Source organism: Rhea pennata, chromosome 1 (assembly GCF_028389875.1).
Source record: "Rhea pennata isolate bPtePen1 chromosome 1, bPtePen1.pri, whole genome shotgun sequence".
Classification (NCBI taxonomy): domain Eukaryota; kingdom Metazoa; phylum Chordata; class Aves; order Rheiformes; family Rheidae; genus Rhea; species Rhea pennata.
This window is the reverse complement of record NC_084663.1, coordinates 78,648,611-78,669,614: the sequence shown is the minus strand read 5'-3', so window position 1 is coordinate 78,669,614 and position 21,004 is coordinate 78,648,611. Positions and strand designations below refer to the sequence as shown.

General features: G+C 38.0%; 1 protein-coding gene across 4 annotated transcripts in view; it reads right to left on the bottom strand.

Annotated features, from left to right (window-relative positions):
- Positions 1-18,992, bottom strand: part of PPARA (peroxisome proliferator activated receptor alpha) — a 34,390-nt gene extending 15,398 nt beyond the window's left edge. For 2 of the 4 annotated variants that reach the window (XM_062592628.1, XM_062592653.1), the window contains exons 1-2: positions 18,239-18,675; positions 15,045-15,167 (exon numbers count right to left, since the gene is read on the bottom strand). In XM_062592628.1, the coding sequence (XP_062448612.1) occupies positions 15,045-15,109 (65 nt within the window). In that variant the 5' untranslated portion in view covers positions 15,110-15,167; positions 18,239-18,675. Of the gene's footprint in view, positions 1-15,044; positions 15,168-18,238; positions 18,676-18,911 lie in introns of those variants that run through there. The other 2 variants (XM_062592638.1, XM_062592645.1) reach the window with 2 other exon arrangements.
- Positions 18,993-21,004: the final 2,012 nt, after the last annotated feature.

The window sequence follows — 21,004 nt, the reverse complement described above, 5'->3', positions numbered from 1 at the left end:
AAAGCTGTCTCAGCCTTAAAAAGGTTGGTCATGGCACAGAAACATTAAACTGCTCTTCACACATGTAGGAAGAGTATTTTGCCCCAGTATAGCAGCTGGGGAAATTCCAGGAGGCACTAGGCTCCTTGTAGCCATATTTAACTTGAAGTTCTTTATTGAATCATAGAATCACAGAACCGGTAAGGTTGGAAGGGACCTCTGGAGATCATCTAGTCCAACCCCCCTGCTCAAGCAGGGTCACCTACAGCATGGTAGACAGGATTGCGCCCAGGCGGGCTCTGAATATCTCCAGAGAAGCAGACTCCACAACCTCTCTGGGCAACCTGGTCCAGTGCCCTGTTGCTCTCACAGTGAAGAAATTCCCCCTCACATTGAGGCAGAACTTCCTGTGATTCAGTATGTGCCCATTGCCTCTTGTCCTGTCACATGGGACAACTGAAAAGAGTTTAGCCCCATTCCCTTGACACCCTCGCTTCAGGTACTTATAGACATTGATAAGATCCCCCCTCAGTCTTCTTGTCTCCAGGCTAAACAGGCCATATGACGTATATCTCTGAATGATATATATCTCTGTAAGTATGACTTCTTAATTCAACACAAATATTTTTAAAAGACTGAGTGAACAATGAGGTTTAATTAACTTTAAATAAGATAACTTTATAATAAGTTATAAGGTTATTATTATAACATTAAATAAGATAAGCATTATTTCACAAGAAAGCAAAGAAAAAGCTTGATAGCTGAACTCTGGACATGGCCACAGCTTTTTCAGCAGCATGCCCCTCATTGCCAAAACTGCATTTTTCATATTTACAGTAAATACAGTAAATATTTATAAATATAACGAAAAGTAAACAAGGCCTATGTTGTAAAGACACTGACATAGGATTTTTTCTCAAGTTTCCATATAATACTCTAGCATCCAAATCCCCATCCCCACACACAACAAATACAACCCCCCACCCACCCACACATTCTCCCCCCAACAGCCCCACTCCCCACATACTTCCCAAACACACTCCCCAAACACAGAGAGTGAATCAAAACAAGAGAATACACAAAGACAAATGAGAATATAATTTCATATAATTATGGTTTCAAGGATAAATAAGTTTTACTGGAACTCTATCAGAGATTGTGATCTCTGAAGTATTTCTGTTTTTGGAAGAAGTCCCCTTTCCCACCACCACACCACAAATACCCAACGAGTAGCCTGCTTATATATTTAAGGGAGATTTTAAAGAAATCACAGTCAGAATATCAAAGAAAAACATATAATCATGCAGCAATCAGTTCTTTGTTTCATTTTTGGAAAGGAATAGTGGGAGATTAAACCCCTGAGGTGACCTTTTCATGTTTACCACTCACCACACTAGGGATAATCTATGTTGGCAGGCAGGTGTTTGAGATGCAAAGGTCTCTGAGAAGCAGTGACAAAGTCTGGATTTACTGCATAAGCAAATTGATTGTGTAAAGGGCTTGCTTGCAAGCATCAAGGTTAAAGTTGAAATATTCATGATGTCTAGGTCACTTTGCGAATGTTATAGCTGAGCACAGAACATTTAAAACTACTGGATACAGTGGATACTTTTAGAAAACTGAGATGAATAAGAAGAGTCTGAATATAATACAAAGGCTACATGATATTTCTGATATCTTGCTTTAACACATAAAAATCATCAAGTGAAAATAAGGAAAAGTTGGCCGCTAAAATATGAAGCACAGGCTCCTGTCTGGGAGAAGATGTAGGTTTTCTCCTCTACGCTCTGACATTTGCTATGGTTTTTACTCTTCACAATCTTCCAAATCACTATTTTATATTTTACAAAGCACTACCTTCATAAGACAAGAGCATTCGGAAGATAAAGAAAAGTTACTTTGGATGAAATTTAAAACTTCTTGTAAGCCATTTCTTTTCCTCAAGGCTGTGCCAGCTGCACAAAAAAAACAGAATTCTTTTGTTATTTCCTTTGTTTTCCTTTATATAAGTTAATTCTCTTATATGCAACTTGTAAGCATCTTTAAAACAAATCAGAATTCACATAAGTTCATTTTGAAAAACACTAAAATTGCAAAGTTAACCTCTTGAAAGTAGGTAACAACAAAGGCTCTGCAACTCTGACCATACATCCTCATTTTTAAGGCACTATTATAAAATGTACATACATACTGCACATTGTTCTTTTTTTCCCTACATCTTCCCCAGATCATTGCCTTTACAACTGGGCAGTATACTAAACAGAAGCAGAATTACACGGCTTGCAGGACAACCTTATTGATATTAGTCTGCAACAAGAAAAAAAAATTATCGGTTATTTATTAATTTATTGGTTAATTTATTGGTCAAAAAGAAAGAACATAGAATATATTTCTTGACTAAGAAAAAAGAAGCAAATCCTCTGATCCATAAGTACTTGCAAAATTGGAGGAGTGCTGAAGAGTTTCTTGAGGGAAAAAGACAGGCCACAGAGGTAACTTGTGTCTGCTTGGTTAGGGCAAGGAGAGACCATGAGATTTACTCTCCTTCCCGCAATACACTTCTCTAATTGCATCAGTAGTTACAAAGACAACACATTTCTAGTTTTACATCGGAATAGTTGGTACAGTTCTGACATACTGTAAATATTTTACTGACTGATATTAAAAGTGGTAAAAAGAATACGGGAATATTCCCTCAGTTTTATACTAAGTCAAACCCAAGTAGAACTTACTGAGCCAGACTGCAGTCATTTCTTTGGTCCCAGGATTTTCTGTCCTGTTGGATTTTAAAAGACATGATCCAAAAAGAGAGAGGAGAGGCAAGATTTTCTTATTGAAAATTAACAATTTTTTATCAACTTTTCCACACAAGTAATTATCCAACACCATAGGCAAGCAATTTTTAGACAGTACTACAACAAATGAATTTACATGCTGTGCAAATAAGTCAACAATAAGAAGATACACACAAGAGCAGTGCTGATTAATGACAGGCCAGGTGTGCACAGTGAGCAGAAATATTCTTCGACTAGATGTACTCTGTCAGACAGACAGGAGCATATACAATTCTTCTGTGGGAATTGTGGTACCTCTAACTCCTCTTAGCTCAACTAGAGTATGAGAAAATTTAATGGTAAGGTCCACATGGTTTATTTAGGCAAAGCACTGAGATTTTAAAATCAAGTTTACTTTGTGACATATGCGGCGCAGATTATTTTCCAGATATACAGAGAGATATAACAAAGTTGCTAAAAACTTTTGTATCATGTAAGATGCATGACATTCAGCTCTAAATTAAAATTAGCATTTTAACTTAAATCTTACTTCTTACGATGTCGCTATTTTGTTAGTTATTCAGACATTTTTACTTTGAAAAATAGGGAAACTATTAATAAAACTATTAAATGCCATTTATATGTCAAAGCTACAAATCTACACTTTTTCTTCTGGAAACTATTTTTAAAGTAAGAATATATTTAAGGAGATACTAAAATAACCATACTAACATAACTAACAATCTGTCAATTAGCAAGAAGAGTATAACCAGCAGTATAATATAACATTAGGATACAAATCATATGTGTACAGAAAAAATGGGGTTGTTGAAGAGGAGGTAGCTACATTAAACATAAAGGATTCCTTACACAATATTTAAGTGCAAAGCAGTTATTATGCAGAATCTGTATTAACAGAAATTTACGGATTTAGGACTCTAGATCTAGTTAGGACTCTCATAATCAAAAATCTAAAATCTAAACCTGTATGATTATTAAAAAAAAAAAGTTAAAGGTGAAAAATTCAAAGTCAGCTTGGATTCTTATGTTATCGACTTTCTTAAGAAAAAGGACTTCAAATCGCTTATAATTGCAGGATATACAATGATACAGAATAAAAATTTAGCATTTGCAGCAACATCAAAAAGCAAAAAGCCCCCCAAACTTACTGAAATGACTGGCTAAATCTAATCATATATGAAAGTACTTGCAGACCTTACACAGAAAGAAACAGAAAAAGACCGGAAAAAAGCAAGGAGGAGGAGGAATGACAAACTGAAAAAATATTAGAGGAAAATGACACAACCGACAGCAGTCACTATTCAACTACTTTGCAGTTCCTGAGCCAGCTTCAATTCCTGTTCACATCTGCCTGTAGCTTCTTTCCAAGATTTAGTGGCACAGGGTAGAAGCTACTTCATCAGTCCTGATTTTCCAAAATAGAGTCTCATTGCCTAGAATATGATAATGTCTCGGAACAGGGCCATTCATCTCTGTTTTTAAATGCAACATTGCTTCTTTAAAAACCACTCAGTTGCTGTCTATACTGTTATGATTATATATGCATTATTTTCTCTGCTGTTTTCTTTCAACTATGCAACACTTCCACTACGCTCTAAATAATTATAAAATTGCTTATTTTGTCAAGAGTACTGCTTAAGAAGTAGTTAATAACAGAAGAGTAGCAGAACTATTCAGGAGATAAACTACTTCTCCAAAATAACACATCCTCTCACTTTCACGCAACAAAAGCGATTACTAATGGAGAAAACCAGCAACAGAACAGAAATTAATTTCCAGTGGATAGACATAAAAGGATTCATCTCTACCACTGTCAAGTACCTCACTTACACATCTGAGTTCAGAAGAAGTCAACCAACTTTCCAGAACCCTGATTGCGCCCTGAGGCCAAATCATACAAATATTTGTGCTAGCTCAATGGAGGGAGCAGAAATAAGCAGTTGGGGAGAGGGACACCTGTGTTGCTCTGCTAATAGAGAAACATATACACATAGATTGAATCTCCTCTGAAGAATGCAGTGATTGTATTAACTCTCTAGATCTCTAAACCACGCACTTCAGCTGTCTGAAGTAAAGCAGCTTTGCCATTTAAAATTTTGATGGAAACTGAAAACTGCTCTACGGAGCAGAGAACCTCCACATTAGATTAAGCTGTATCACCTTTTGACATGGCCATGCATCTTTCATACAGGCTGCGGAGCTCATGCACATCCCACAGTTATTTGTGGCTTCTGTCCTTCCAATAGGAAAGCTCGCACAGAAAATTGTAATGCAGGAAATGGAAGACATGGGCATTTACTCTGAGATGAAACAACATGCTTAAAAAAGTTTTTTTCCAATGGTGGAAATTCAAGCTGAGAAGTTTAATCTAGTCCAAAGACTAGACTTCAGCTGTTTGGCAAAGAGTACACCAATATCCTACTATCAAATGGCTTCCTAATGGGAAATTTTTAATTCAATAAACCTCTCAAGAACTTGATAACTAGTGACTCAGCTGAGAACACTTCACATACGTGAGATTTACATTGACTTTACATTAGACCAGAACACGTATTTCACCTGAAACCTGTATTTCAGCCGTAACATTACATTAGTTAATCTCTAGTTATAGATCTTGACGGAAGATGTAGAGAAATACCATAGTTCTAGATTATTGGTTACGATGAGATCTCAAGCCTGTCTTTGAATTAGCCACTGCTACCCCTAGAACAACAGGAGCCAGATTTTACTTCGTTAGCAAGCAGATATAAAGGTTTTGCAATCTCTGCCTCTAGGCTCCTGAGACAAGACTTATAGTTCTATCTGAAATCATGCTTACTTTCTTCCACATAAATGGATATTAGATGCATGTACTGTGACGTTACTCAAACCCACAAGAAGGTACTTCTGATATAAAGGAAAATCTATTTTTCCTTGCTCGCTTCCATAAAGAACAGAAATGGGGCAGTTGCTTGAATTGATGTCAAGCTCAAATATATTCAAGTCTGCATTATTTTGTGGAATAACAGTATGACATTCGGACGCTTCTATTGCTTCCCTCACCCTCACAAGTGTAAGCTTTCACATCTAAAAGTTGAATACTTCATCAGTTTCTGTAACTGGGAACAGGAAGATCCGATTTTCATTTTAATTTTAGTGAGATCTGAATGGAAACTTATGTCAGAGGGAGCTGTATGTATGTAAAGCTTTTAAATCTTTCTTTTACCTAAGTTTTCTGAATCTTTCAAATTCTTGACTAGCCAAGGCTTCAGATAGTATTACTCATCACTAGTCATACCATAGATTACTGCATTAGAATTACTGGCAACCAACATCGTTCTCCCTCACTTTACTGTTTTCTTCAAAAAGTCTTTTTCTTTAAAAAATAAATAAAAAAAAATCTACAGAATAGTTTCTGCTGCTTAGGCCAGTCTGATCACTAGATGATTCCTGACTCTAAAACAAGCACTGTCAATTTCTTTAGTGGAAAACTTTGTACGGAAGTCTTTAGTCATTGCTTGGGCTTTTGTTGTCAAGATGCCTAGAAATTCTAAAGAACTAGCAATTTGCAAGTTTTTCCCTTTCTCCATTTATCCTGTATCTGGTTCCACTTTCATGGGCGGGGGTGTGTGTGGGGGGGGAAGCTCTGACACATGGTTGAGAATTGACTACAACTTAATACTATAGGATAAGCATACTATAATTAACATTATGAAATTTCAATAAAAAAAAGAAGTGTCTGCACAACTGCATGAGGGAAGTTTATTCAACTTATCACATCAGTTATTAATGAATATAAAGCAAACATCCACATGAGAGTTAATAATATCCAGCAGTTTTGATGCACTAACAGTGAAGTCAGTATAATTTATTAATAAGAGTTGAACAATAGGATTTGTTTTCCTGCAAGAAACTAAATCATGGTAACATCAGTCAGTAACCATTAGGGTATAGTGTACTCAGTGTTCTCAGTTGTGTGTTCTCTCTCCAGTTCAAATTCAGTTCCATATGTACTACTTACAGCTCACCAGTTTCTAATTAAAAAAAAAAAATCACTGATACATATACCTTCATGCTTACAACATGCACTCTTTTTTTCTTTCCCTCTCCATATAAACTCCAGTTTTTGCCCTTTATTTGATGCCTTTTCAATGGCCATATTTGTTCAGGTCACTCTTACAGTCCACTTAAATTATTCCATATTTAGAATCAGATTCAAATGATTACACGTGTTAATCACAGCAGCCCTGGCAATTCATACTTCAAAATTTACAGATTCTAAATCATTCATGACAACACCTTCGAGGCAATGAAGCTTAAATAATTTACAGTGGTTTGAAGTGTTTTGCACACAGATGCTCTTTGTGTTCACTGAACACTTACACGTGAAGACCAGAACTACTGAGAACTGAAGATCTGATGCATCATTTAAAAGGTCATTGCACGTGTACATTAAAATCTAGGATTTGATTTATGATAGATATTTGATCCAAAGCAAGGTCACATTCAGACAAACATGACACTTAGGTATTTGCTATTTGATCCAAAATCCAAGGTCACGTTCAGACAAATGTGTTATCTGAGTATGTGGTACATTTTTATTACCATGTCAACAAATTTAAAGCTCTCTTACTTTCCTCATCCATCCCAAAACTACTTATCCATTTATTTGGAAGTGATCCAACAAATTAATATATTTTTTATGTTTTACAAAACTGTACAAATGTTTGTCAAACTAATTACCTAAGCCAAGATTTTGAATCAATGAACAATTAAGAATACCTCAGCTTGAGAAATCAGAGCTCTGGCAGTAAGGTCAGTATTTCAGACTGAAGCTGTATCTGGCTGCAAGGTACACTCAAAATCAAGAGAGATTAAAAAACAAAAATACAAGACGTATGTTTTATGAACTGTGTGCACATATTAGATATTCTAAACCATCACCAATGTTTCCTCTAAAAATATTATCTGAAAGTTTTAGAGGTTGAGTCAAAGTCACCTCCTACATAGCTAGCATTTACAAATAGCCTACACATCTGTCCTAACACAGTGCTCACTTAGAAACCAGATGCTTGAGACTAAATAGAAATGTTGCAATTGTTTCCTTACACAGTGAGTACTGCATCTCAGATTATGTAAAGTAACTTCTCAACAATTTTCTAACCATGCCCTGATACTCTAGAGACTGTATTTACTGAAGGATAAAGATATCTGAGGGTAAAAGGCAAATACAAATTGCATTTTAGTGTAGTGACTAAATGATTACCTCCAACATAATCAATTTTTGAAGTAAATAAAATGAAAGCCCCCTTGCTAATAAGTATCCTGTGGAGTACATTTTCATGACATATGGTAAAAATAAACTTCAGAGGGTAACAAATTAAAGCCATCTGCTCAACTAAAATTGTCAATTAAAATTATAGTTTAATACATACAGAGGCAGTGCCAGGCAAAATTTCTAGCTATCTTCCATTAAATTATATTGACTGTACTGTTACATAAACCTCTGTACCTCAGAAATTTAATTGTTCATGTGCTTGATAAAAAAAAAAAAAAAAAAAAAGATACAATATACACAACTGTCCTATCCAGAACATCACAACCGAGATTTTAGACAGTCTGTATTTATAAAAAGATCACCACTAACTTAAGAGTTAAGTTCTTTGATAATTCAGTGAAAAGCAGTTTCTAAAAATTTCTGTTTTGACATTCCTTAGGGTTCATGTATACCTTAAATGTGCCATTATTTACTAAAATACTGACTTCCTTTTGTTGTGCCTCCATACACCCTTAGGCATGATAGCCATTTGTATACATTGCTAATCAGACATTTCTTATTGACAGGACTGGTAGTAATGTACTCTAAGAACTAAGAATTCTTGCTTTGTTATAAATGAAAATACTTGCCTGAAGTTTAAATTCATACCAAAATGAAGACTAAGAAATACTTAACTAAGCTTTTGTTCTGTAAGTGTAGTTATTACTTCTATGTGATTTCAATCTTGCTTACTCTCCACAGAGCAAAGGAACATTTCTGTGACAAAAATACTTGTCAGTTGAATATACCTAATACCTGGACTCATTCTGCAAATCAATCTGATGAATTTTATGGCTCCCAAGTGGTTCTGAGTTATTTTGTTAACTGGTAATGAAATTTTTGATGTTATATATAACTGAGTTTAAACACCACGACACATTAACTTATGACACTATGCGCAAGTGAAAGGTAGAATTCACATTGGTATTTACTATTAGCAGTACTAGAACCCCAGAATAAGGACAACTTCAGTAAGAAGAAATAAAAATTTTGATTTCTCTTGATATGCATTAAACGACATAAAATTTGCATCTCATGGTCACGCCATGTCTTCATGTCAGGTCTCTTCGATCTTTCCCTTTCTCACAGTACTTTTAGTTCACTCTCCCCACACAATGTCCCTGAACTACTGACTAGGCAAATAGAAAATACATGCTGTAGCTGGTTCAGTTACATGTTGCAACTGGCTTGCTAGTGCTCCTAGGCTGATTGGCAATTGACAGGCCAAACAGAACAGATAATTGTTGAATTCACATTGCGTCATTTTCTCAGCAGAATCAATAAGGTGTTCCTTTCTTCTTTCCAGTTATCAACTTTCATAAAAAAAAAATAGGGCTTTAACGCCTTTGCAATCACTACTTAGTTTGGTAAGACCTGTGAGTAGCTTCAAAATTATTGTAATGGAGAAGGTAGCAGACAGTACTGCATATACTCATTTTTCTTAGGTAAATAGACTAAAAGAGATGAAAAAATAATCCTGAAAACAGTCTTCTGGTGTAATACTTCAGGAGCATATCTCTCTTCCAAGGTAAGTCTGGAATTTTCCTCCTCCTTTTGTTCAGGTAGATTCCAGAATTTGTTTTATGTTTGCTAAGGTTTGTAAAACACAAAGAGTATGCTGAACGCCCAAAGTTAATGTTAGTACTTTAAGTGTTCTACAGTTTTCCAGGGTCCATCTGTTTGACTTCTAATCACATACTTTATTAGGAAAAAGATAATTGTCTATCCTTACAATAGTGGTTAAATATTCACTTTGGTGGAGGACTTCTGACTGTCCGCAAAAATACTAACTCTTACAGCCATCCTAGTGACAACATTCTTCTTGAAAAAAACAACGAGTGATTACTTTGGAACGATGCTTTTTATCTAAAAAGGGAGGAAAAAACCCAAGAAAAACAAAAAGATGCATTAGATCATGTAAACTAACATGCTAAAAAGTCCAAATCATCTTTCATCTTTTCCCATTAAGATCACTTCTTTTATCACTAAAATCATTCAAAGGTTTAATTCAATCTTATCTGCCCTTAAAACACAACCAGGGCTTTGCAATCCCCCCTTTTTAAAACACTAGCTACCAAGACAGACTCGACTTGGCCACTTGGCAAACTACCAAATCTTGCCAACCCTGATTTCATTAAAGGGCCCCAGTTAGAAATAATCAACACCAAAAATCACAACTCTGCATCTATACCTGCTACTACAGTATCTTGCCTACTTATGATCAGGATTTTTTTCAAAGGAACATGAAGCCTCTCAGTTTCCTCTCTTCATTTACAGCTTAAACATCCTTTTTTTGTTGCTTTTTTTTTAAGCTTGGGACAGAAGTCTAATTACTTTGACATCTAACACTGCCACTTTTGCTTCAGAGATTAACAAAAAAAAATCTTCTTATCTTAAATGCACCTCTTTTTCAGGCCCCAGTGTTCTCTCCATCTCCAAATCTCAGGTTTCAGTTTCTGCTTTACCCCAGCACTCTCAGCCCCAATTTCAGCTGTCTTATTCCTTTCGTTCATAAACCATGCCAACCCATCCTCAAATCATCTCCTTCACCCCCTTGGGTGCTCCACTCTATCTCAACTACTCCAGTATCTGCACAGCTGCAACCCCTTGCATGATTCACCACCAAACATAACAAACCACCATTATTCACTATTTGAAAAGCTACAGTAGAATTTACATCTGTTTCTGGAAGAGATTCAAAAAGCCTGAATTTGCCTTCATAGAGAAGGACACTACTGTGTATTTTCTGTGGTTTTATTCCACTGATAAACTTCATTCCCTTGCCCAGCCATACTAGCAAGATATATTTGATAACCTAGATTTAGCTTGGTAAGATTTATATTGTATATTAAGGTCCCTTCTGTTTGGTTGCTTTTGCAAGTGTCTTTTTTGAAAATTAACTGAGGTAATTCCAATGTGCTAGCTTCCCTGCCCTTCTGCCAGTAGACAGACTCTTATGTCTTCTACAAACAGCACCTGGAGGCTGCTTGGTTTGCTTATTCTTCAGTGTATTACAATTTTACTCATTCCTTCACAGGGTTGGTTTTTTGTTTGTTTGTTTTGTATTTTTTTTTCCCCAGGCTCAACTATTACATTAAAAAAATGCTCAAAATAAACTAACTTTGATTTAATGACATATTACAACTCAGAGTATCCAGAGTAGAATGTGATAAAATAATTCTTTCATAACTTCTTTTTATTAAAAAAGAAAAAGTTTTCAGTTTTGTTTCAATAACATAGAAATTCTTACCGTAACTTTTTCCTCATGACTAATGTACCTCACACACAAAAGTTTACACTAAATTAACATTGCTTAGTGGAGTCTTGGCAATAGGCATGAATGTAATGAATCTACACTTTTTGGCAAACTGACATCAAATACTTGTACTTCCAAACTGCTGATATGTCAGATAGAGTATATACTTGGGACATATGACTTCACAGTTCTTAATCAGGTCATTCTCTGCGGTATAGAAATCACAAGCTTCACTCTCCTGCATGATTAAAAATGCCAAAATATATCTAATTATTTTCCTGATATCTAAGCTCTCTGCTGGTCCTTCATATGAAGGATGGGTGTCTACCTAGTGGTTTAATAGCTCTGTATGAACAATAGTATTGCCATTGCTGCTCCCTAACACTGCTTTTTCTTAAATTGGTAAAGCAACTGTAGCACAGAAAGATAGAAGAAAACCAACAGACTACTGAAACAGTCAGGAAGAGAAGCATTGTTAAAGAAGATCCATATATGTATATACTTTCATATATCAGTTTTATTTCACTCTGTAAGACATCTGAGCTGATTGAATCAGACTTTGGAGAAGCAGTTACAGGAACGCAGCACTTAGTCCTCTGCAGAGCCAAAGAGAAGTTGTTGGTTGCAAATTAAAGTTACATTATGGGTACAGTTAAACGAGCCAGCTTAAGTAATCTAATAGCTCCCTGCCATCAAAAGGATATCCTTTCATAAGTTCCTGACATCGTCAGTCCTGTGCCTTCTTCCCTTCTTTGCTTCCAGCTTTGCAGCTCCATCCTGCCCTTTTATTGGCTCTCACACTTGCCTGACCTCTTTGGCCACATGTATAACAGTAAATAAAACAGGGCCAGAGACCAGGCTAAGCCATACTGTTAACATGCTCTCTGACTACGTTGGCCCATAACAGCTAGGACTCTCCCGGAAAAATACCCAGGCATTGTTAAGCGGACAGCACATGGAACGCAGTGAACTACTCTCAACTGGCAGCTCAGATACAACCACCCTGTTTCAGGGGGAAGACAGTTAGGTGCGGGGAAGCAAGTTGTATCTTGCCACTATGCTCCAAGTCCAGAGAACAATCCCTGGCCTATTATAATCCCCAGTACAGACACAGTGTCAGTGAGACAGTTCAGCTCATTAAACTGTTTGAAACAGAACACACAAAAATATAAATAGTCAGCTGGCTGAACTGACTTGCTAAGGGACCAGCACAAAGGAAGGATGGGACAGCATGGCTGGTAGCAAGGGAAAGAAGCAAGAAGAAGGAGCATGACTGATTGATCTTTAACAGCAGTTGCCAGATCAGCTCCCCCACGCTCTGTAACCACACCTCCTATTGTAAGCTTCCTATCTGCAGGACTATCAGATATAATACAGAGAGGGAACACCCTATTCTATGTTTTAATTTCTATACATATATAAATTAAATATATAAATATATATTATATATTTTATATCATATATTATTATAAACACTATATAATTATATGAATTAATTAATATTATTTATTTAACCCAGGTAGAAGACAGTGAGAGCTGTAAACTGAACAGGTGTATATTCTTCAAGGATAATTTAGAAAAGGATAAATTTCACAGGACTTATTAACTTGATAAAATGCAAATCCCCATAGGTTCAATTAGAATTATGGCAGCTCAGTATGCTGAAAAACCAGGTGCCCAAAATGTACTTTTAGAAGCACAAACATTTGACACCTGTTTGAAAATATTGGCCTATTTACATACAGTCACCTCTCTATGAAAATACAACATACAAAGTGTGCAGCTGCTGCTGTTTTTAAAAGTAGTACTCTATGCTAGGAATTACTCTTGTCCTTCAGCTACATGTTTTCAAAAGCTGCTACCTGACTTGTTTCTAGTCAGTCTGACCCGCTTATTTGTGCACAGCAGCCTTTTTTCCTGAGTTGCATATAAATATATATATATAATTAATTTCAAAAATAAAAATCAGTTCAAATTTCTTATGTATTCTTTTATGTGCACAGTATGTGGGATATGAGTATACCTACTACAGCATTTTTAAGTTTCACAAACATACAACATGATAATATAAGTCTCAGATCAAAATTGCAAACAACCTGTCTAAAAATCACAGCAGACAAAATTCTCCTGTTTACACAGCTCTCTTCTAGTGAAACTGCATCCATATAGCATATTGCATGGTCAAAAAAACCCACTCAAGAAATCCTAATAATTCAGCGCACTTCCTCAGAACTAAATGTTTATCTACATATTAAGGAAGAATATTTGGAAAATTGCATTTAGGCATGTCCAACTTCACTGACTAAATTTCAGTGTCCAGTATTTTGTATCTGTGCTAGTTATTTTTTCAAATTATTTTTAAGACTACTAACCTTTATCAAGAACCTAGTTTTAGCCTCCATTATAAATATAATTTTTATGTTAGCAATGTACATTGCCTGTAATCTCCCCTAAAATTGCCAATAAGCCCACGATATCCACTATGACCTGTGGGCTTTTTAAAAAAAAACTTCAGAGTGGATGAATTACTGGATTACTTCACTCACTGACTTTCACGCGTATTTCAACTGGCTGAAACCAAATGCCAAAGGACCTTACAACTTCAGTAGCTGCTAACTGCCAAGTAATTACTTGAACTAAGATCCTGAAGGCAGGTACATTTTTTGAGTAAGTTTCTTCTACTATTTGGAAGGAGTAATTGAATGGTCTTGTAATTTGTAACTTTTTTTAAAAAAAAAAAAAAGATTAAGTTATAAGCATTTCTAGAAAGGTTAGGTATTTTGCCAAATGCTTGCAAATTTATCTTGCACTGTAAAGTGTTTCCATAAGATAACTTGGACTCAGTAAATTTAGACATAGTTTGTTCACTCTATTCTTCTATCTACTAGCTCTCACTTTTAAAGCTGAAAAAAAAATTCATTCTACAGCTCATGCTTAGAGTATTTTAAAACATCACAAACAAAGCCACACAAACCAGTCATGTAACAACTTAAGCCTAAATCAGAACTAGACTGCCTGTGAACTATATTTTATAATTTGTATTATTTTGTGCACAAAAAAGTCCTTAACTGAACATAGAAACCATACTTCCTAGTCATTTAAAGACACATGCAAAGTATTTATAGATAAATATGATTTCATAAGCAGAAACCATTGGAACTGGTATGAGGAAGCGGAATCAGTTTTGTCAATATCGTAATGCCACATGCAATCTAGTCACACAACAATCTGCTCCATATCCATTTCATGTTTTAAAAATAAGACAAATATACTACTAAATAGATTGAGAGGTTTTAGTTTATTTTGAGTATAGCGATGACAGACGGTCTAATTTTAAAGGACAAGTACTTCTTCATTCAGGAAATATCAGCACTCCATAAAATATTGTTTCATACTTAATTTTACACATCCAGTCCTGTGAGATACTGAGCACTTTTAAAATATTAAGAATTCAGAATTCTACTGAGTAATGCCTTTATTTCATTCTATTTAAAAGTACATCACAACAACAACTATCAGAACATATGGAAAAAGTACTCTGTTCTCCAGATTGTGCTGTTACCTTCCATTTATCAAATATTTGTTTGTACTATTTGCTCACTTTTCTTGTCAGTTGACCATACATAACTCTTTACAAAAATTCTTCCTCAAATGTTTTTCTTCCCTAGCTGTCCAAAAAACCATGCCACGATAGCTCTCAATCCACATATTTACTCACCACTTCATGCAGCCTCCTGCAAGGTTGAAACAGAAGTTGGTTTCCACAATCTGTTCCCTTTCCATGTCACGTGCACATTGGTGTTAACACGTGGCTCTTCATAAATAAAAAGCTGCTGACATTCTTAAAAATAAATAAATGAATAGAGTAAGCAAAAATTTCCCAAAGCTTACCACTCTATATTAAAAAAGTAATATTTTTTCATGTTTTTGTGCTTCTTCAGAAAAATATATTATCACTTCATTTGAGCTACCATTATTTTTTTTAACCTATTTATTAATACAGCTTTTACTCTTATAGCAGGACTACTTTGATGTTTAGCTAAGTGGGGTCTATGACTGGTACATTCTGATATCATTCTGAATTTTATTCTCAATATTAGAAGAAATCAAAAGTTAATACACTTTAGCAAAAGTCTTGTAGTATTCTCCTAATTATCTGTTATAAATTATTTGTTATAAAACAAATACTTTTACTCATAAAGAGCAGTCTCAAAAATCCAAGTATTTATGTGGACAAACTGTTAAGAGCAGCAATGGCTTCAGTTGCACACATGCCACTCATACGCCAAAGAGATAGAGAGGTAGAGATTTTACTTTTATATACTTTAGAAGTCTTGTTTAAAACGAACAAGCAAAACAAAAAGCTTTATTTCTGTAGACATTTATGGAGTTCCTTTTTTCTTCCTTTGTAACAAATATTTCCTTTGCAAAAAAAAAAAAAAAAAAAAAAAAACCCAGCTCAGAACTCAACCTCAAACTCACCTTACCTCATCAGGTAAGCTAAAGCAAAGAGGAAAAAAAAAAACAAAACAAAAAACACAATGTTCTCCTTGACCATCCCAGGTTAACAGTGAGCACTATAATACTATAATCCATTTTCTGGAACAAGATGAATATCCTAGGCCATGTGTACTATAGTGCTGTAGGATATTATCATCTTCTGTAATATTTTAAATATTAAATATTTAAATATATTTAAAACATAACCATACAATATCACAATGGCAATTTCACTAGCTTTCCATGGTTAAAAAATCATTATTCCCTTTAAGGGGATCACATTTTTGAGGGACGTGAGTAGAAAAAAAGAAGACATTAAAGAAATACTGAAATGCAAGTGAGAAAAATACAAGGTTTTCACAACATACAGGATCATAATAGGTAACCAAAACTCCTAAGGCCACTTGATTATAGAGGATCAGATTCAATATGAGATTTTTTTGACTATAACAAGTGTTCCTTCCACACATGGAAAAAGAAAGAGAGCACAATGTTAACACTTATTTTACAAACCTCTGATAAGGTCAGTTCACACATTCATCCTTGTGAAATAATACATTATGCTACTTAAATCCAAAAAGTTGCTATTAAAAGTAACTAGTAGCCAAAGGCTGTTTGATCGCTCGTGCCAAATAAAAGAGTTATGAAACTCGTTTAATTCTGAGTGGACTTGTGACCACATCACGTGAACCACCACTGCTGCTGTCAGATTCAGAATGAGGGCAGGTATCCTCATTATTAAAGTAGTGATCAAAATGTATAAAGGAAACTTTTTATAGCTTATCGATTTTGCTACCTGGAAAAAAAAAGGCGAGTTTCAAATCAATATTTAGTGTTAGATGCTAATAAGAAAGTATGTTCATATTCTATAATACAAGAACAGGTTGATGAAATCTTTGCTTCTCAATAAAACTTATGCAACTTCTTTATTTGCACAGCACTTCTATGACATCTGATGCCACGAAAGCGCCAAAAATCATTATTCCAGATAATCCTGGCTGATTAATTCTGTATTCATATTTCTTTCATTAGAGACCTTAGGAATAACTACTCACTTCAGTGAGACTGGGCTAATGTTAATATGAATAGACAAGGCCATTTCCAACTTAAAAGCAAGACCTTTTAACACTTCTTTCCACTTTTATTTGAATGCTATCTTTTCCACTCTTTCAGAATGCAAGTGGACAGCCCTGTAGGGACAATCAAGAACACGTTTTTCTTGTTAAACCACAAAAGCAAGCCTAGGGAAAACTGCCACTGATACACTCATCTCTCCATGGATTTTCCTCTGGCCAAATGAATGGTAAAAGCACAACCTGCCTGAAGGATAACCTCCAAAACACATTATCTTGCATCTAGTGCGTATGTTGCTTTCTCAAACTAGGTGAGGACAATTTAAATGTGCTGTGTTTGGAGATATAGCAGTAGCAAAACAGCACTTTAAATGACAGGATTTCTCTCCCTCTCTCTTCCCCTTCCCCCAACACCCTGAACTCTCCCTATAAAGTTTCCCAGATTGCTCTTTAGCAAGACCTCTGCCTGGGCTGGTTCCTACTGGTTCTTTAAACCCCTGTGACCCTGGGCCGCCTCCCACTGCGGCTCCCCACACAGGCAAACCGGAGGCGTAAAGCCCAAGCGCAGTAATAGCTAAAGCATCTCCCCAGACCAACTAACTCTCTCTCCTCGGCTTTGCCGCCGTCACCACGATGGGTTTGCAGAACGTTTCAAAACACAATGACCAAAAAAAAAAAAAAAAAAAAAAAAGAGAGAGAGAGAGAGAGAGAGACAAAAAAGACCAAATCGTTAGCTAAACTGCCACCGTTTTAGCGAGACAGAGACCCCACTCCCACTGCTGCGCCCCTCGCCAAAGCTCAAGCGAGGGAAACAGGCAGGCTCTGCGCTGCCGATGCTAATACCGTGCATTACTGCTGGCCGGCGGGCAGGCAGCTCGGCGCTGCTGCCCGCGGACACCCGCGGCCCATGAGCGGAGTGGGGTAGGACAGATGCCACCGCGGCCGGCGACGCACAGGGCGCGTGAGGGTCGGCAGGCGCGCACCCCAACCGCCACTGCCCGCGCGGGCGCACCCCCTCGCAGCCACCGCCGCCTGCCCAGCGCCCACACTGCGGCGGGGAACGGGGTTGCTGGGGGGGGAGGAGGGAGAGGAAAGGAATGGCAGAAGTACCCCGATCCCGTGTCCGACTGACGCGGGGCAGCAGGGTGACAGGTACCGGAAGTGAGGTCGCCGCACACACCTCCCATAATGGCCGCCTGCTATTGGCTCCGCGAGCAGAAAGCAGAAGGGGGGGGGTTGTCAGCGGCCTCCGCGCGTCCCCCCACCGCTCTTCCCTCCCCCGCTCCGTGACACCCCCCCCCCCCCCCCGCCCCGGGCGCCCGTCCTGTGTGAGACTCACCCGGCGATGAGCTGGAAAAAAAAAAAGACTCGAAAAAACAGAGGAATTTCCCCCCTCTGCCCATGGAAAACGCGTCTGGGACAGCCCGGCGGGCACGGTTCCGCGACGCCGGCGCTCCACGGCCGCCCGCGGTAACGGCCGCCCGCGCGGCCCCTCAGGGCCCCGGCAGCGCGGGTTGAGCAGCGGCCTGCCCGCAACTTTCGGTCAAAGGCAAAGAAAACACGAGAGAGTGAAGAGACGAACCGGCGCTGGCGCAGAGGGCGAAGACATCTGCCAGGGAACAAAGTCTGGCCTCGCGCCGCCTCTTATCCGCCTGCCAAGCTATTTGCGGAGCGCGGAGGCCAGGTCGCGGCGCTCACGTGAAGGAGCAGTGCCCGCAGCGGTGCCGCTCACAGGCAGCGGCAGCGGGAACGGCGCTGGGCGCGCGCCGCCGCGGCATCCCCGGTCACGCGTGAGGAGGGTGTCCAGCGCCTGCCCGTCAGCCGCCCTGCCCCCCTCTTCCCCGCCCCCGCGGGCAGCCGTTGGTGCCGGCGGCCGTGGGTGCTGGAGCCGTAGCCCCGCTGCGGGCACTCAGGCAGGACGGGGCTCCCCAGCCGGGCACGGCTCGGCTCCCTCGCGGCTCTCGGCGCCCCGCGGGCCGGCAGGGCGCTGACATGACACGGGCAGCTCCTACCTGTTGGGCGCGAGAGGGTTCTGCTGCGCCAGGGAAGTCAGGCCACCAACGCTGCTCTGTCCCAGAGTCCCAAACTTGAGGCTGTGAGGCCCTGCCACTTGCACCTAAAAAGCCAAAACTCCACTTAGGAAGTGAAGTACAACCAGTTCGGTTGTGCTCTGCGGTGCACAGGACCAGCAGCCTCTACTGGTCGGAGTCGCAGGCTGACAGGGTGGCCCACTCCAGTGGCATTGCCTGGACCCAGCATGGGACAGGCACATGCAGATTATCACGCAGGCCAGGGGATGTTGGCTACCTGCAGCTACCACCCCCCCCCCGCCGCAAAAAAAAAAAAAAAAAAAAAAAAAAAAAAATGTTTAGAAAGTTAGCACAGGGAGCAGCTATCAAAACAAAATCCTGAAGAAAAATCATCTGTAAATGACTGATTTCTTCAGTCTCTCAAGGACCGGAGCTCTTCAAAAGGCGCCCAAAAGCATAAATACATTATTTTTAAAGGGAATCATTTTTTTTTCTTTCTTTCTTTCTTTTTTTTTAAGAAATCTACTCTGCATGACTGCTTCATGTGTGTTACATTTCTTGATTAACCTCATGGTGGTCATCAATTTTTAAATTACATTTTTACTCCTTACTTACTGTATTTTTACTTATATTTTTACTCTTTACTTACTGTTTTCACTCCATTTGAAAAAAAATGAACTTTATATTGACTTGAGTAGTCTTTACTTGGCAGATGCCGAGAGGAGAAAACATGACCCATTACAGATGTTTCTAAAATGAAGTTATTTTGTGTGTAGCAAGCCTACACACAGAGCTTTTGCCTGTTTTGACTCCTTCACAGAATTACAGTTTGTGGCCATTCAGAAGAAGGAGGCATAGGAGCAGATGGAAAGAAAAGAAAACTCTATTCTGGATAGTCTGTCTCTACTACTGCAAACATAATATTTAATTCCATAAATTTCTCAACCTTCAGATTAAGCACACAAATCAGGACATTAGAGCATTCAGTACAGAATCAACAGTAATGACAGAGGATGAAAAACACCCAGAATGTGTATCTCAATACAGACCAATAAAAGATAATATCAACAGCAGAAGATAGAAGCTAATGAAGGCCCTCATTTACAGTAATTCTTTTCCAAAATATTTCAAAATGTTGTATTGGCTCTGGTCACAACCTGACTCTCCTGATTAGTAGTGCTGCTCCAAGTTCTACTCCAAGGCAAGCCAACTCCTAAAGTCACAAGAATCAGATGATGTTAACATCCAAATTTACACCTACATATTCCACCCCACAGTCTGTGTATAATACAGCTCGGCTGGTAACAAGGATCAGGGACTATTTCCATAAGAGATGTTATCTGAGCATGTGTGCTTTTCAATCAGTTTGGTTTTACTTCTTTTTTTTTCCCCCTGAAAATATACACATGTAGAAAGAATATAGTTTAAAAATATATATACAATGTTGTGATTTGGGTACGTAAGCAGCTCCTAGCGCCATTTCCCCCTTGCTGTCAAGGAAGCTGCGGAGAATGGCGACATTTTCCTTGGAGTTTCCATATTGAACTTTTTGACAAGATTTAGGTGGTCAGTTTGCATGCATATTTCTACTGTTTTCCCAAAGACAGTATTGTACTAACACTACAGTGAAATTTCAAGAAAAAAAAATGGCAAGGTTGTAAGCTTTTGCCTTTGGAATTTACAAATTTGAGAGTTCTACCACAGTCAGGACTTAGTCATTTCAAGTGAGCAGAATGCCAGACTGGCTAAGCTTTATCATAGCTAAAGAGATCATCTCTCTTTTCCAAGGCTGAAAAAGGTATTTCATATACCTTGTAGAGAGTCACACATTAACACTACTCAAAATGCAGTAAAAATACCAAAAATGTTTATTATGAATTAAAATAAGTTGTGGGCCATTTCCTACTTATAGCTTGCCCATCCTGCACTAACTTATAATCAGACTCTTAACCTCTGTTTCTAGCACAATCAGCTAAGACGACTGTCTTATCCAAGACCTAGGGAAGAACTTTGATAAGCTCTACTTTGGAACCATTTTCTCTTAAACAAGTTACATAAAATTTGTCCATAAATAT